The 17,503-nt window shown below is 37.9% G+C and overlaps 1 protein-coding gene and 1 non-coding gene across 6 annotated transcripts in view; both read left to right on the top strand.

Annotated features, from left to right (window-relative positions):
- Positions 1-17,503, top strand: part of FAM184A (family with sequence similarity 184 member A) — a 189,048-nt gene that overhangs the window by 124,683 nt on the left and 46,862 nt on the right. For all 5 annotated transcript variants that reach the window (XM_012805059.2, XM_012805056.1, XM_003781631.2 and 2 more), the window contains 5 exons: positions 490-687; positions 4,813-4,935; positions 9,586-9,747; positions 12,586-12,707; positions 13,458-13,608. In XM_012805059.2, the coding sequence (XP_012660513.1) occupies positions 490-687; positions 4,813-4,935; positions 9,586-9,747; positions 12,586-12,707; positions 13,458-13,608 (756 nt within the window). The remainder of the gene's footprint in view (positions 1-489; positions 688-4,812; positions 4,936-9,585; positions 9,748-12,585; positions 12,708-13,457; positions 13,609-17,503) is intronic.
- LOC111725883 lies at positions 12,361-12,467 on the top strand. Its single transcript, XR_002773828.1, has one exon. It is a non-coding gene; the product is annotated as a U6 spliceosomal RNA (small nuclear RNA).

Genomic DNA, 17,503 nt, shown 5'->3' with positions numbered 1-17,503 from the left:
GTGTGCCGTCACTCCTAGCTCAGAACTCTTCCTTCTGAAAAGCCTTCCCTGACTCATCTATAGAACTTAGACTATATTGCCACTGTCTTTTGACTTTTTTTCTGTCATTAGAGGAGAATGCCTAGAAGGTGTGTAATTGGCACTCAGGATTCTATTGAGTGATAGCATGTGAGTGGGCTAATTGATAGGCCATTCTGTGCACTGCTTTGGCATACTTGAAGCCTTTCTCACTTAAGACTGTGGATGTGTTAAGTCGCATTGGTTATAACCCAGTAATAGTTTGTTTTATCTCTTCCTTTAAGTTTTTTCTCATTTTTCCTGTGCCACCCTGTCCCTGGGAACACCAATGATCTATTCTTGCGTTTCATAGTCTGGGCCCCATAGCACTCAGTTCATTTAAACTTACATATTTATAGGGTTGTCAGATCACCCTGGCAGTCATGAAAAAAACAGGTGTCAATTACTGACTTTTATCTGTTTTAATTTTAGAAAGTAAATGAAGCAAAGAGAACTCAGCAAGAATATTATGAGATGGAGCTAAAAACCCTGCAAAATAGATTGGAAGAGGAGGTAACTCAATTAAATGAGGCTCATTCTAAGACATTGGAAGAATTAGCTTGGAAGCACCATATGGCAATCGAGGCTGTCCACAGTAATGCAATTAAGGATAAGAAAAAGCTGCAAATGGTAAGCAAAACTTCAATCCATCATTGCACTGCAAATTGATGGGATTTCTGTAATGGCCCAGCATGACTTATGTTGTAAAATAATGATTTGTTTTGTTTTGATGGCTGCCGTCTTGTAATTACTCTTTAAATCATGGTTCAAAGTAACATAAAATAACGGGACAGTTCTTGATATAGGATGTAATTTATTGAATTGATAGGAGGCATTGCTACTTTGGTTAAGCCATAATCGCAATACTCTGTTATTTTCTTTTTTTCTGACAAAAATATCATTCATAAAAACAAAACAAAACAAAAAAAAACCCTCTTTATGTCTTGAGCCATCCCTTCCTGAGACAACCAAAGAGATACCTGCTCCTGGGGAGACCTCAGCTCACTGAAGCCTGTGTTCTCTTGTAGATGCGTGTGTCCACGTGGTTTCTTTCTCTGGGAAAATGATTTGTGGTTTTTTTTTCTCCCCCCAGTTAAGTCATCATCTTGCTAATAGTGATACATAACAGACAGAATTGCATAGAAGAAAAAGCAAAGTATCGGGCAGCCCTTGGCCTTACTCGGCCCTTTGCTTACTGGCCACATAACCTGGGGCCCCGAAGCTGTGCCTCAGGTGACAGCAGATTTGATCTGTCTTAAAGTTTTCCTGTTAGGATTAAGTGAGATAAAGCGTTGAGTACTCAGACAGATTCCAGCGTTTGGTAATAAGTCTACTTATTAGTAGTTATTACTATGTGCCGGATACTCCAGTGATGTTTTAGGTATTTTAAAATTTTAATTCTATGACGCTGCTGTTGGTTTGATGATTGTGCCCATTTTCCTGAAGTGGGCTTGTGCTCAGCACATGCGACAGTAAGTCAGGCCGGCCTTGAATTCAGCCTCAGGCCTGTTGCACCCCAGGCACTTCAATACGCCCGTTTAGGCATTTTTAATGATGGTCGCTACTTGCTTTTCTAATAGCATCTTATAGTTGATAGAGAGCTTTCTTATATATTCCTCAATACTCATGATGTGGAGATCGAAATCAATTTATTATATGGATGGTGAGGAAGGTTTAGTAAACCTAAAGTATTTACTCAGAGCCACAAACCTAGTAAGTGGAAGAGATAGGATGTGAAGTGATCTCCTTCAGAGTCCCTTCTGTTTGTGACACAACTAGTTGGAAGAAAACAGTTAAGACCTAAACTTAATTAAAAATTGAAATAAAATTTTCTCTTAGAATGTTCCTTTTTAAACTTTTATGTTTATGTAGCTAGAGACAAAAATTAATGGCGTGCTGTTTCTCAAGATTCTCCTTGTAGTTCTTTCTGTTTCAGGACCAGTTTGTATAACTTTAATTATGTGTACATGTATAAAGTGTTCAAGGTTTTATTGTGAAGTATTTATTTATATTACTTATTTATTTACTTATTTTGAGACAAAGTCTCACTCAGTCACCTTGGGGTTGAATGCCATGGCATCATAGCTCACAGCAACCTCAAAATCTTGGGCTCAAGCAGTCCTCTCACCTCAGCCCTTTGATTAGCTGGGACTACAGGCGCCTGCCACAATGGCCTGCTGGTTTTTCTATTTTTGGTAGAGACAGGGTCACTCTTGCTCTGGCTGGTCTGAGCTCAGGTGACCCACCCACCTTGGCCTCCCAGAGTGCTGTGATTACAGGCGTGAGCGACTGCACCTGACCCATTGTACTGTATCTAGTGATAACTGCTGCTTCAATAATCTCTTTCCTTGTTATCTTTTGGGTTTTTTTGGTTCATTTCTATATCTCTTTTTCACTATAGCCGCCTCCTTTCTTACTGGAATATTTAAATTGTGTGGATCCTGCCTCTATTAAGTTCTAAGCACTAGAATCAAGACATGTTTTATCAGTATTGTTTTTACCTCATTACTTTATTCCTCCTCCTTTCTTTACCTAATGAAATTTTAATTTCTCAGTCACCTAAAAACCTGCCTTAAACCATTTATGTTTCTTATGACATGAAATTTCCTGCATGTGAGCATAATGAAAACCTCCACTGCAAACTTACTTGTACCCCTCTCATCACAAAATCTTGGGTGTCACTTGCTGCTTCAGTCCACGCTTGCCTGTGTAGCATACACCTGAGTCTAAGCAAAAACCAGTCTTCCAGGATAGTCTTTCTCCATTGTCAAATTGTCTCTTAGGGAACTTTAGCTAAAGATGACTTCTCCATTCCTTACTATTTAATTACCAAAAAGAATTATACGACGGGGCTTGGTGGCTCACACCTGTAATCCTGACACTTTGGGAGTCTGAAACAGGAGGATTGCTTGAGGTCAGGAGTTTGATTCCAACCTGAACAACATGGCAAGACCCAATTCCTAGAAAAAATAGAAAAATTAGCTGGGCATGGTGGCACATACCTGTACTCTCAGCTATGTGGGAAGGTGAGGCAGGAGTATTGCATACATCCAGGAGTTTGAGGTGGCAGTGAGCTATCACGATGCCATTGCTTTTTATTTAGCTCAGGTAACACAGAGCAAGACCCTGTCTTACAAGAAAAAGAAAGGCAGGTGTGGTAGCTCACACCTGTAAATGCTAGCATGCTGTGGAGGCTAAGGTGGGTGTCTTCACTTGAGCTCAGGAGTTTCAGTACCAGCCTGAGCAAGAGTGAGCCCTTGTCTCTAAAGAAAAACAAAAAAAGCAACCAAAAACACACAGAATTACATTGTCCATTAGAGGTAACTCCCCCTATCTGAGAATAAATATAGGAGAATCCTTGCAGGAAAGACTTCACATAGCAGGCTTGAGACTGCTGTCCTTAGAAAGACAATTGGCCCTTGGCTAGCTAGCATCTGGGAATTTGGATTTGGGGAGGATTACCGCTGTTTCCTGGTAAGAACGGCTCACTGTGCCTAAACTGTGTATGCAAATGATGTGTTTTTTGCCAAACGCTTTCTTTCTGGGAGTCTGGAATTTTGGTATATCTCAGGAGGAAGGTACACTGTGTGACCATTCCCCCATGAAAAAGCTGGGTATTGTCTCTCGTGAGCTTCCCTGGCAGACATCTCACACAAGTTGCAGGACAACCTGTTGGAGGTACTGTGTGCTGTGGGAGACAGCTCTGGGAAGCCAGGCCTGGTTTTCTGTAGACTGCCCCATGTTTCGTTTCCCTTTGTTGAGTGTGCTGTGTATCCTTGTGCTGTAATAAATCACAACTGTGAGTATGACTGTATACTTAGTCCTTTGAGTCTCCTTAGAAAATTATCAAACCCAGGCACACAGAAGCCTATTCATTGCTCTTCTCACCTTCCACTAAGGAAATACTGGGCTGCTTATAGCATACTATATGCTCCTTGCTGCCTTCATGGTATTTAGCATGTGCTTTTTCCTCTGCCTAGAGTTCCATATTCCCCTCTTGTTACATTACCTTTTCAGGCTGGTGTATTCCCTCCAACTATACTTAGGAATTGCTTTCTAAAGGTTTCTCAACCAAGCTAGATATACCAGCCCTCCTTCCATACACTCCTGTACTCCCTATGAATGTCTGTTTTAATTAATATTCTTTAATTGCTTGATACCATGAGCGTATTAAGAGCAGGTACCATGTCTTATGGTCTTTGTTACCCAAATATTAAATAGTGTGCCTAGCAAAAATAAGTGGTCTTCAGTACTGGTTTTGCTCTTCAGTTACTTTAATTTTGTAGTTGCTAATTCTCTGTTATGTTCTAGTACTAGGTCCGTTGCGTTGCAGAGCTGTTGCTGGATTTTGTTTATTAAGCAAATATAAAAGAATTTTGGATTCAAGGGATAATTAAACTTTTTTCTTTCTCTTACCAAGTTATTATTAGTATCATACTTTCCTGTTTCTTAACTTTGACTTGACCTAGTCTAGTCACATGTTCTTACCACTTAAAAATTGTTTTAATGACTACATCATGAGTGATTCACAATGATGGGATCTAAGCTCCTAGGGTCAGAGGCACTGTTAACCTGATTATTATTAATTAAGGGTAAGGCCAATTCAAAGAGCAAAGTATCAAAAAATCGAATAGTCTTTTCCTTGGAGTCTTCAAAGTATGTAAAGTATATAAGATAAAGTAAAATATATAATATTTGTAATTTTTAAAATTTATAAAATAATATTTTCAATTTTTAAAATTTTCTTTTTGTAAGGAATTGGAGGAACAACATAAAAATGAGAAACTAAACCTGGAAGAAGATAAAAATCATATTCAGCAAGAACTAGAAAACCTGAAGAAAGTCCTGGAAGACAAGCTGAATACGGCCAATCAAGAGGCAAGAACTCTTTAGGCCTATCACCTATGTAATATGTAGTAACAATAATAATGACTTATTCTGGTGACATTGTATAGGTAGGTAAGCCTCAGTGAAGGTAACATACCTGGAGTAAAAACAGCAAAAAAACCTTAATTTATGCTGAAGTTTTTATAGCACATGGGTCTATATCCCACTAGGTAAAAATTTACTATGAAAAACATTAAACCAAGGTAGGTTTTAGCGGAAAATCAAAACAAAGGAGAGCATTACTATATGGGAAAGAAAACACAAGAGGTTTCTCTGATCTTTTACACAGTATTAGCTTAGTATCCTCTATACTATGTCTCTTGTAATTTTAATGGCATGTAGGGTGGTAGCTAGAGTCCCCAGGCTTAATCTGAATACTCGTATATGAATGACACTGCTCTTAAAACTGTATGTGACCGGAAAACAAGAGCAAAGGGAAATTTCACCCTCAAATCCGAAAAGTTCAACATGGGTCAAGGATTGAAATGTTAGATGAAATCATGAATATGAATATAAAATAAAGAACAAAAACACAAGTGACAAACTAAGCCTTTTGATCTCATGTCATTAGTAAAAACAATATTTGTAGAGTTGGGCCCAGAACTTCTGTATTAAAACATAAGCAAAATTAAAAGAGAGGAAAAATTGGGATGGGTGGAATAATAGTTCATTAATTATATGACTGACAAAGAATGTATATCTTTAATACCTTAAGAGTGTTTACAGAACAATAAGAGAAATACAGACACCCAAATTTTTTATAGGCTAAAGAAGAACAGGAAAAAACAATGTGTTTTTTGTTATTTTAAGAACTAGATATAGAATCACTGAGCTGCTATTCCATGGCTACAGATTTACCAATAAGAAAACACAAAGTGGGAACATGCAGTGTTGATGAGGGTAAAGAAAGCAAAGAGGCTGCTGGTGGGAATATCAAATTGTATAAATTTCCTGGAAAGAGATTTAGCAGCACATATAAAAGCCTTAAAAATGGGCGTGTGCTTGACTCAGCAGTGTAACTGACCTTAAATTTAGAAGCAACTTAAATTTTCATGGAACTCTGTCTCTAGAAGAAAGGGAGTCTTTTTTCTAATTCCTATAGCCATCGTTTGCTTCCCTGTCCATGTCCTGGAGCCACTTTGTCCTGTGAGGGAGTACCTTTCTCTTGCTTAGAGGTGCCCTGGCATAAGACAAGGTCAAGAAAGCGAGGGCATTGAGGGTGCTTTTAGACAAAGTTAAATGCCTGTGTATCAAGATGTTAAAGAGATCTCACTACTTCTCAAGTGCTAGTAGGTATATATGAACTTTTTCTGCAATTGACTCATTCATTTGTTCAATAAATATTGAATGGCTCCTAGGTACAGAAGCACTGTGTTAGGCATTGTGGTTTTAGTGGTGAATAAGTTGGATGTAGTCTCAACCACTGTGGAGAGACAGGGAAACACATAATTACAAATCTGTCCTATATTGTAAAAGAGTGGTGCGTAATTAATAAGGTCTTGCCAGAATAATAAACTGAAGAAAGCTTATGTGAAGGCCTGAGGCATGAGAAATTGCTTGGAGTTGTAGGAATGCCAGTATAGTGGAGTATGATAGCAACTATAGTAATAATTAGCGTTTAGTGCTTATTAGGTCCCAGGCATTGTTTTATAAAGTCTGTCCTTTACACTGATCTCTGATTTAATCTTAACAACAAAGCTATGCAGTAGGTACTAGTTACTAAGTCACAGAAAACTTAGGTAGTTTGCCCAAGTCACATAGTAAATTAGGAAAGCCAGAATTCCAGTCCAGACAGCATGATTTCAGAACTCAAATCATAGTTGTAGTGCTACTCCTCCTTCCAATGAGGAGGAGGCCAACAAGGAGGGTTGCCAGGCTGAGGCTAGAGATTCAGGAGCGGTGCCTTGGAAGCCCTGTAAGCCACGTGAAAAATTGGGAATGTTATCCTAGGGACATGGGGAAGATGTTAAGTGCAAAACATGTAGATGCTTGCTTGGGGGATGGGGCTTATACATAGGTCCATACTTGTAGTTAAAAAAAATCCAATCTGGCGTTGCAAGGAGACTAGATCAAAGAAGAGCAAAGGTAGATAAATGAATATTCCAGGGAGGAGATTTGTTCTTACTATATGCCTTCAATGTACACATATTAAGAGGAATCTGCATCCTGATCTCTGTTGGAAATGACAAAAATCCCAATTCAAGGCAGACTGAGGAAAAAGGAAAGTTACTGATTGATGTGACTGAAAAGTCCAAAGACAGTGTTAGCATCAGGCATGACTAGATTCAGAACTGAAATTGTGAACTGGAGCTCAGCTTGTCTTTTTCTCTTAAGCTGGATTAATGACTTCATGCTTTAGTCATATATTCCCTCAGGTACAAGTGCAGCTGGCAGAAACATTTTCCAGGAACTCCCTTAAAGTCGCTGCATAGATAAACCATGTACCTGTCCTGAACCAATCCCCACGGCCAACAGAGTGAGGCAGCTTTATTGGTTTCTGCTTTGATCAAGTTGAGTTGGATCCTTTCTAAGACCACCCAGTAGAGGAGGGTAGATTCCCCAGATGCCAAAGGTGCTTTTGATATTGGGGGCAACAGATGTTTTCCCCACGTATCAATTTTTATTACATTTTATAGAAAACAAACTTTAATCAGACATGCTCATCATTTATTATTTGCTTTTTATATTACATTTAATTGACATATTTAGATATTCATTGTCTCTAGTTAGAGTCTTAGCTTTTTGAACAGATCCTCTCTTTTAATTTTTTATGTGATAACTAGAATACTGTTCTTCATAAATCATTTCATGTATTGCACTTGTGTGCACAACTGTTACCTGAGCGTTTTCTGGGTTGTGAATGTTCTTTTCCATGTTGATAAATTTAGTTGTTCTTTATTTACTGATTGTTACCCAATGTTTACATGTTGCTTTCTAGTTAGAGAGTCTTTTGCTGTGTCCTTGAATTATAGTAACTCCATGAGGTGGATATTCTTACTCCTATTTTAACTGGCAGAACATGGACTTGAAACTACATTTTCTGTTTTATCACAGTAACACGCCTTTATGGCAAGCCAGGTCAATATAAAAAGGAGACAAGATACCAGCAACTGATAACAGAATAGAGAAAGAGGACATATATTTTAAATACTTTAAGTGAATACTAGATGAAAATATGCCAGGAAATTATAATAATTAGGAAAAAACCTAATTGTATGTATACAAATTACCTGAAAATAAATGAGAAAAAAAACATGTTTTTGTGTTCATATTGAAGTTTTTAAAATGACTCAGCGTAGTTGAACTACCTGACCAAATCAGTTGTAACCATGAAAGAAAATAGTCAAACGTATATCTAGAGAGGTCCTAGGCCCAGAGGACTGAATGGATAAATTCTACCAAAATTTCAAGAAACAGGTAATTCTTTTGGCATGAAAATATTTCAGAGTGCGCACACACACAGAAAGGAAACTCTTCAAATCCTCTTGTGAGGTTAGTATCCCTTTAGAGACACTAACAGGAAAAATGCTATAACCACCAATACTGCTCCTCATTCTGCTTGGAAGCAGGGCAGGAAGGCTGTGCCGTGGGGAGGGAACCAGGGGTCAGAGAGGGGTTGAAGGAAAATTGTCATCATTTTTTTCTTAATGTTTGTCTTTATAAGGAGGAATACTCAGATATTCTTACATTGCAAGTTTTAATTATTGCAGAATTTTCAAAGGCTGAGTCATTTTGGTTTTTAGTTGTTGTTTTGAGACAGAGTCCCATTCTGTCACCCAGGGCAGAGTGCTATGGTGTCACAGCTTGCAGCAATCTTTGTTTCAGCCTCCCCCACCACACCAGGCTAGTTTTTCTACGTTTAGTGGAGACAGGGTCTTGTTCTTGCTCAAGTTGGTCTTGAACTCCTGAGCCCAAGCACCCAATTTGCTTTAGTCTCCAAGAGTGCTAGGATTTCAGGCATGAGCCAAAAACAGAGTTTTTACTTCGTGGCATTTTCCCAGATAATTTAAAGTACGTGTTATTTATGGATTTTAGTTCTCATAATTTTAGGGTAGAGATTTGCTTAATCACCAAATTGTCTGTTAGCGTCTAACTTGATGATTATAAATCCAACTCTTAAAGAATCCATGAGACATATTTTGTGTGGAAACACAGAAATTATAGCTTATTCAACACTGTACTTTGTGATACATTTACCAGCTTATCAATATTGGCCTAAATTTGTCACCTTTGCAAATAGCAGGAGTTATGGACATACATGAAATATAAGTGATTCAGTTTCAAAGAATGGTTTTAAAAATATTTGTACCTAAATTCTTTTCAATCTTTGTTATAATCTTTATCTTGCTTTAATTGCTTCTAATAGGTGCCTTATATTACAGAACCAGGAATTCTCTTTGTTAAAGTAGTGGCTTGAGAAGTATATCCATTTCTTTATGTGGTTGTCTTAAAAAGAGAATATCTTAAATATGGAAATTTTTTCCAAAAAAATCTTTCATTTGAACCTTTCTTTGAAATTCATCAAGAAATGGCCCATTCAGTAAAATTACAGCTAAAGAAAAAACTTTAGGAGGAAACCATAAGACTGTTTTGCTAGCCTGTTATAGTGAGGTATGTTAAAAAGATCCGATTTGCTTGCAGATTGGCCGCCTCCAAGATCTGGTAAGGACAAGCGAACAAGGTCTGGGCTGTGCAGAAGGACTTATTGTTAGTCTTCAGGACTCCCAGGAAAGGCTTCAGAACGAGCTTGACTTGACTAAAGACAGGCTAAAGGAGACCAAGGATGCTCTACTAAACATGGAGGTAATTTTACAAGTTTATGGTGATCTGAACATTGGCAAAATAAAAACATAATTTAGCCACTTAGCTTAAAGCTATTTAAACATTATGTTATATGTAATTAGCATATTAGTTCCCAGAGCTACTGTAATCAAGTACTATAAGCTAGATGATTTAAAATGACAGAAATTTATTCTTTCACAGTTCCGAAGGCTAGAAGTCCAAAGTCAAGGTGTTGGCAGGCCGTGCTCCTTCGTAAACCTCTAAGGGAGGATGTTTTCTTGCCTTTTCCAGCTTGTGGTAGCTGCAGGCATTCCTTGTCATTGAGCAGCATAGTTTCTGTTTATGCCTGTCTGCACATCATCCATCATCTTAGAAGAACACTGGTTGTATTGGATCAAAGGCTCATACACGTTATGCTAGCCTGACATTGTTTTCAGTAAATACATTGGTACTGACCCTATTTCCAAGTGTGGTCACATTCTGAGGTACTGGGGGGTGAGGCAGTGAGCACGTCAACACATCTATTGGAGGGACTCAGTTTAGCCCATATCAGTTATAATGTGCAGTTCTTTCGCTGGTAATAGTTGGAGCTTTTACGCGTAGCAGCTAAGTGCTCCTCTGTGATCTACAGATTTCAGAAAGACTCTTGGTCTTTTCTCTTCCATTCCTATGAAGCACAGGAAAGATTTAGACTGCCTTTGATGCTAGAGAAGGGAATCCATAAAACTGAGGGGATAGCTAGCCATCAGCGAGTCTCTCTGAAGGTGATTTAGAGTCTAGGCTCTGAGTCAGCTGGTTGTGTTGAATTCTGGATCTACCTCTGGGCAAAGCTTCAGTTTCCTCATCTGCACGGTGAAGGACAGGTGAGGGACAATAACACTCTTCACAGTGTTATTGTAATAATTCAGTGAGATAAACTATTTAGAGCACAGTGCTTAGTAAAATAGTAAGCATTTAGTAATTGTTGCCTTTTATAATATTACTTAAAATTTTATTAAGCTTAAAACTGATGACATTTCAAAAGCATGTAAATAAGCACACTTTAGTGGACAAACCGTGTAGGTGGTGCATATGTTAAGTTCTATTTATTTTTAGGGATATTTTATGTACATTGACTACTTATTACATTCTATTCTTAAATTCTCTGACAAAATGGATTATTTTGTTTTCATTGAATCATTTTTCCTTTTTGTTTGCCTTTCTCCAATGGTTACATGACATGACAGTGTTAATATAAGGCAAGGTTTTGTACAGTGGTGAAATCTGGCAAATAGAAAAGAAAATAGAAAACAAGGAATAGGTTAGAATTTAGAGCTAGTACAACATACACCTTGATACTTTGCAATATATTGCAAATGGCAATATATTGATTGTAACCTCTATGGCAGTGTTCTGTGGCATAAAGCCAAGCTGGATGATTTATTAAGAGAGGTTTTTCCATTGCCAAAAATAAAAGGCAGTCTGAAGTTGTAATGTAGCAAAAATGTAGCCTTAAACAAGTAGATGAAATGTTTCTAGTGAGTGTTAGTTGGATGTAGGTGGTGTTTGTATGTTGTCAGGGAGGCCCTCTGCTCTTGCCTCGCAGTACACTTCAGTGTGTTTTGCTCTGGCTGCATTTCCCCCCCACTGTCTTGGCACTGAGAATTGAGCTTATGGATTTAGTATCATTTCTTTAAGGTCCTTTATAATATTTACATTGTTCTTCTGTCAAAAAGTAGAAAATAATACAAACCTTAAGCAAAACCCAATTAGCTGTTCTTTTTCTGTCTGCTTGACAGTTTTAATTGAGAAAATACAGGTGCCACATCATGGTTCACCACAGCTTTGTGTAAGGTCCTTAAGAGCAAGTGTTTTTCGTTCTTCCTTTCCTCAGATCTCATCCCAGTAATGTCTGATAAAGTACTTTGCATTGAGTAAATGAAATACTTTTTTAAGTAATCTGCTTCACTTAATGTTAAAAGGATAGTAGAGGCAGACAGAGCCCTTAGTGAAAAGAACAGCTGACTGGGACATCTGCATTTCATTTTCAGTGCTCGCTGCTTCAATATCAACTTGCTTCTTTCCCATTCATCTGGATGGGATATACACCTCAAAAACTGCCGCACCCCATGCTGTTAGTGAGGGGCAGTCCACAAAGGGTCATTATGCTGCCAGGAGGATGGCTTATCATGTGCTGCTCTTCTGCCTCAACCTCCAAGAGCAGCTACAGTGCTGGCAGGGACCGGTGGCTGCCAGGGTTGTCCAAACAGGTCACCTCCAGCCCTAGGCTTCAGAGAACCAGTTGATTTATCCTAGTCTACAGAGATGTTATATATATCAGATCACATTACCATAACAATGAACACATGGACCACTGGTTTGAAGTTACATAATAGTAGGGTAAATGCCACGTAATTATTTTAATCACACCATGGGATACAGCTGTAATATTTAAGTTTTGAATAACATTTTTGAGTATGAATATAAATGATTCAGGTAATTAAGATGACTAATGCTGACCTTAAAGTATTTAAATAATTTGTTATAAGCTTTAATAAAATATAGTCTGGGCAAGGATATTTAAAATATAAGGTGTTTTACATATGTATTGCCATATAGCATTACCAGTTATGGCATTGTAAGCATTTAAAAGTTGTGCTTGCTTCAGCAGCACATATACTAAAGTTGGAACCATACAGAGAAGATTAGCATGGCCCCTGCACGAGGATGACATGCAAATTCGTGAAACATTCCATATTTTTTAAAAGAAAAAAAGAATTTAAAAGTTGTAATACAAGTACTCTACTCATTTGAAATAACCAGCAGTGTCTTTAATTTTGAAGACAAGTCATCACTGAAAAGTTTTTTTTTTTTCTTTAGGGTGAGCTAGAACAAGAAAGGCAGCAGCATGAAGAGACACTGGCCACCATGAAACAAGAGGAGAAGCTCCGAGTGGACAGAATGGCCCATGACTTAGAAATCAAGTGGACTGACAATCTCAGGTCTGCTTTGACTCTGTAGCATCATCTCATCAATATAGATATGCAAAAGCATTTTTTCTCTTGTATGGCTCATATTATCACATTGTTTAAAGACAAAGTAGCAATAATTTTTTTTAAAAATTTATTTTATTTTATTATTTATTTTGAGATAGTAACTCACTCTGCTGCCCAGGCTAGAGTGCCATGACGGCAGCCTAGCTCACAGCAACCTCAGACTCCGGGGCTGAAGTGATCTTCCTGCTTCAGCCTCCCAAGTAGCTGGGACTATAGGTGCCTGTCATGATGCCTGGCTGATTTTTCTATTTTTAGTGGAGCTGGGGTCTCGCTCTTGCTCAGGCTGGTCTTCAACTCCTGACCTCAGGGCCCCACTATGTGGTCTAGGTGTGAGCCACTGGGACAGGCCGTACTAGGAATATTTCAAATGTAATTTTTCCATGATTAGATGCAGAGAAATTGAAGTTCCTTTTTTTTTCTGATTTCATTTTTTTTGAATAAAAAATAGGCAGAGACCTAACCTCAAGTCAGAAGGTTTATTTGTTCGAGTACCTATTCTGCCATTAATAAATTGTTATTTCAGTGATCTTGAATGAGGTACAAATTTACCCTATATAGTTCATAACTATAAAATAATCTACCTATACTTAGAGTCATAGACTTTTTCAGAGGACTGACTAAACTGCTTAGAATGACTATACAGTTACTGAGAAGAATAATTCTCTTGATAAAGTAAGTGCATTTGTGTTCTTTTAGACAAGAGTGTTCTAAACTTCGTGAAGAGTTAAGGCTTCAACACGAAGAAGATAAGAAGTCAGCTATGTCTCAACTTTTGCAATTAAAAGAGCGAGAGAAAAATGCAGCTAGAGATTCATGGCAGAAGAAAGTAGAAGATCTCTTAAACCAGGTAAGTAGTCATCCACACATATGAAAATTCAGGTTCCTTGACATTGTCTGGGGAAATATTGTAAAACATTGTGTTAATTCATCGTATTTTGTTCTTTTTCACAGGGAAAACTTAAACTTTTAAAAATATATAAAATCAGGTAGCATATTCATAGGCTTATGAAACATTGTGCCAAATTACTGTTATATATGCAGTCCTAAATCCTGAAGAATTTATAACTTCGTAGTTTAATATTTGAACCAAACATATACATAATAAAGGGGAAAGTTAGCTGTTTTTTGAAAGCATAAAATCTTTTTCCAAGTCATTAGTTACCTTTGAGCTATAGAAGGTGAAGTTTATTAAATGTATCCTGATTACCTAAAATCACTTATCAAAAATGAGCAGTTTACTCCTTTCTCACCAATGGGATGTGGCCTTTTATGCTTTAAAATGCTTAAATAGGCTCAGCGCCTGTAGTACAGAGGTTGCGGTGCCAGCCACATACACTGAGGCTGATGGGTTCCAACTTGGCCTGGGCCAGCTAAACAACAATGACAACTACAGCAACAACAACAAAAATAGCTGGACGTTGTGGCAGGTGCCTGTAATCCCACCTACTTGGGAGGCTGAGGCAAGAGAATCACTTAAGCTCAGAAGTTTGAGGTTACTGTGAGCTGTGATGCCACAGCACTGTTCTGAGGGCAACATAATAAGACTCTGTCTTAAAAAAAAAAAAAAAAAGCTTAAATAAAGCCCATTGGAGGGAGATTTACATAAGTAACCACAAGGTGGTAATATTCCTAATTCTGTCTTTTTTGTCATGCTCACCTATTTCTAGAAGATTTATAACTGTTAAGAAGAGCTGCATGTTGGCACTCATTTACATAACTTCTAAATTTGTGAATTTTTAGCAATCTCCTGCAAAGCCAATAATTAAATAGGACTTACTGTGAGTCACCAGTTGATAAGCAAGTGCAGAGCTTGAACAAGAAGCAGCTCAGTAATTTAGTGCTGTAAATCCACTATTATCTTTCTATTTGTGAGTGTGATGAATTTTAAAATAAACAGGATGGGCTTTTTGTAATATAATTTGTATACATAGGTGCATATATGCAGTGTCTTTCAAAAGCCAAATGCAGTTTTCTACCTGTAGTTACAGCTACTTGAGAGGCTGGGGTGGAAAGATCATTTGAGCTCAGGAATTCAGATCTAGCCTGGACTACATAGCGAGATCTATCTAAAAAAAGAAAAAAAAATATATATATATATATAATGTATTTATAAAATAATACTTAGGGTTGGGGCCTAGTGAAAGGGGAGAATACGTGCACACACGTGCACATATGAGTGTTTTAGAACCTTTCAAATGCAGACAAAAATAACAACAGGGAGGATGTAGTAGCTCACACCTGTAATCCCAGCATCATGGGAGGATCACTTGAGGCCAGGAGTTTGAGACTGGCTTGGGCAATATGGTGAGGCCCCATTCTTACAAAATAGGAAAAGAATTAATTGGATATGGTGGCATATGTGTATATATAAAAAAAAAGTACGTGTGTATGTGTGTGTGTGTATGCACATACAAAGAAACAGCTTTTACTAGAAGTTGGATACCCCATTTTCATTGCTTAATACACACTTACTTTACATTCCCACTAGGAACTGAGAAGGACAGATTTTTCTGAGTGTAGTGGTACTAATCCTAAATTCCTAAAAGTCTGCCTGGTTTTTCAATAAGAAAGTATTAACCATAGACAGTTTTGGGTTAGGTTTGCTCTATAAAGTAGGCCCACCGCTTCTCCCACTGATTTTATATTAAATTATTTTATGTGTTATTCCTTCGGTCTCTGCTATTACGTTGTCAGATTTCATCCATGCTTCTCTGATTTTTCTTCTCTTTTTCTTTGGATGTCTACCCAGCAATGTTCATTCCTGAGAAGACTTAATGCTTTGCATCTTGTGGTTCTGTGTATTATAAAACAATTTATATCTATTATATATTAGCTCTAGTTTTTGCCAGCTGTACAGAGATTTTTTAATCAGCTTTCAAAAAAGATTAAATATAACTATTGAGATAACCAGGAGTTAATTTGCTGCAAAGTTGAAACTATTCTGTGCTGTCAGGCCATTTCTGAGATTATAATAGCTTCCTCTCTTCCCAATTCTAAAAAGTGTGGGACACACATATCACCATAGATAGCTGTCATACTCCAGGATTGTCTATACCTGAAGAAAATGAAGAAAACAAGTGAAGATAAGGATGCCCCATCAAAGTGAAAGTGGGTACTATGTTATATAAGCGTCACTCTTTCCAGACATAGATGACAAAAAATTCTAGTAGAGCCAGTGATCTTTATAAATGGAACTGTTATGGACAAAAGAATCCTCCTTCATGGCCCTTTGGAACTGGATGGGCTCCCAGTGCCTGGTCTTTGACACCTGCTCCACTGTGTTCCATTCCCCTGGCCCTGACACTGCGCCCTATTCCTCATGGCCTCACCCTCCAGCCCTCTCCCACAACCACCTCAGTGGTCTCACCCCTCCTCTCTAGCCCACATGGGGCCAGCATCTTCCAGCACTTAAAGAAAAGACACCTGGATTGGGGTTGGAGATATTAGAGGAGTGACAGTGGGAATGGAAGTGGAACCGTGTACTATGTAAGAGTATCAGATGGGTTCTGAATTTTTGCATATTTTAGTGAGTGAACTGAAGATGAGACTGTTTTTCTGCCTTAACATACCTATGTTTCATCCTATTTAATTTACTTTCAGATGACAAACTCCTGAGAGTTAAATTTGATTGAAACTACCCTCATGGCTTGCCTATCTGAAAATAAGCTAAAAAGCATAAATTATTCACTTTTCTTAAACAGGTGTTTTTTACTTCATGGAATTTTTCAAAAGCTACTAATTTCCCTCTGTGTTTTGGTTCAGAGTCACTTTCCTCTCTTTTCGTTTTCTATTAGTATTTTATTGTATTCTCTCCTGTCCAGTGATTACACTTTAGTCCAAGGCTAATTATACTTCCTGCGCCAATCAATGTATACATTTGAATTCCTTTAAAGCAAAAGAGCTATGTTTTTATTCTTCAGCTCTATCTAAAGAAAAGTGATTATATAGAGACTTCTGCGATCATATTTTCTATCTGTGTTCTTAAAATATCATCACATACTGCTTTCCCCTATTTTAAGGCTGATTATTTTTAGGGTTCAATATGATGATTTATTTATTCAGCCTCATTTGGAGAATTACACTGAAAAATTAGGGAGATGTAGAACTGTGGAATTTTTTTATTTGGGTCTGACTCTCCATTTTGTGGATGTGAACTTGGAAGCTCCAAAGTCAATTAGCTGATTAATAATTTTTATACTTTAGAAATATACACTCTCACAGAAAGATTCATATATATAGATATTTAAAAGTCACTATGCAGTCAGTGAATTTATGAATGGTGCAGGCAGTGGTACCGTAGGAGCAATGGTACATCGAGCGGCTCCTACCAGCTCATCGTAGCCAGCGTGGGCTCTCCTCCCAACTCCACATCCAGAGACGTCCTGTTGGTGGCTTCTTGTCACCCATGGTGGATGCATTTACATCACAGATAACAGCAAGTGCTATAAATCAGGGCTTTGCTTTTCAGAAAGGCTGTTAAACATTTACCAGCCCACCACAGGGTAGGAGTATAGAGAAGAGAAACAGTAATATAGCCAAGGTGATTGGCAAACATTTCATTGAGGGGGCCAGCTTTGGTGTGATTCTTGGATAGGGCGCAAGGGTAAACATAAAGGAGAGACAAAAATTTAGAAGTACATTCATTTAACAAACATTTTATTAAACATGCACTCTTGTCTCCCAGGCACTAGGAGGAAAATGCAGTAATGAGGAAAACAAGGTTAAGGGCAGTTTGGGGAAAG

The sequence above is a fragment of the Otolemur garnettii genome, unplaced genomic scaffold (assembly GCF_000181295.1).
Source record: "Otolemur garnettii isolate 467f Iridium unplaced genomic scaffold, OtoGar3 scaffold00002, whole genome shotgun sequence".
NCBI lineage: Eukaryota > Metazoa > Chordata > Mammalia > Primates > Galagidae > Otolemur > Otolemur garnettii.
This window is presented reverse-complemented; position numbering and strand designations above follow the sequence as displayed.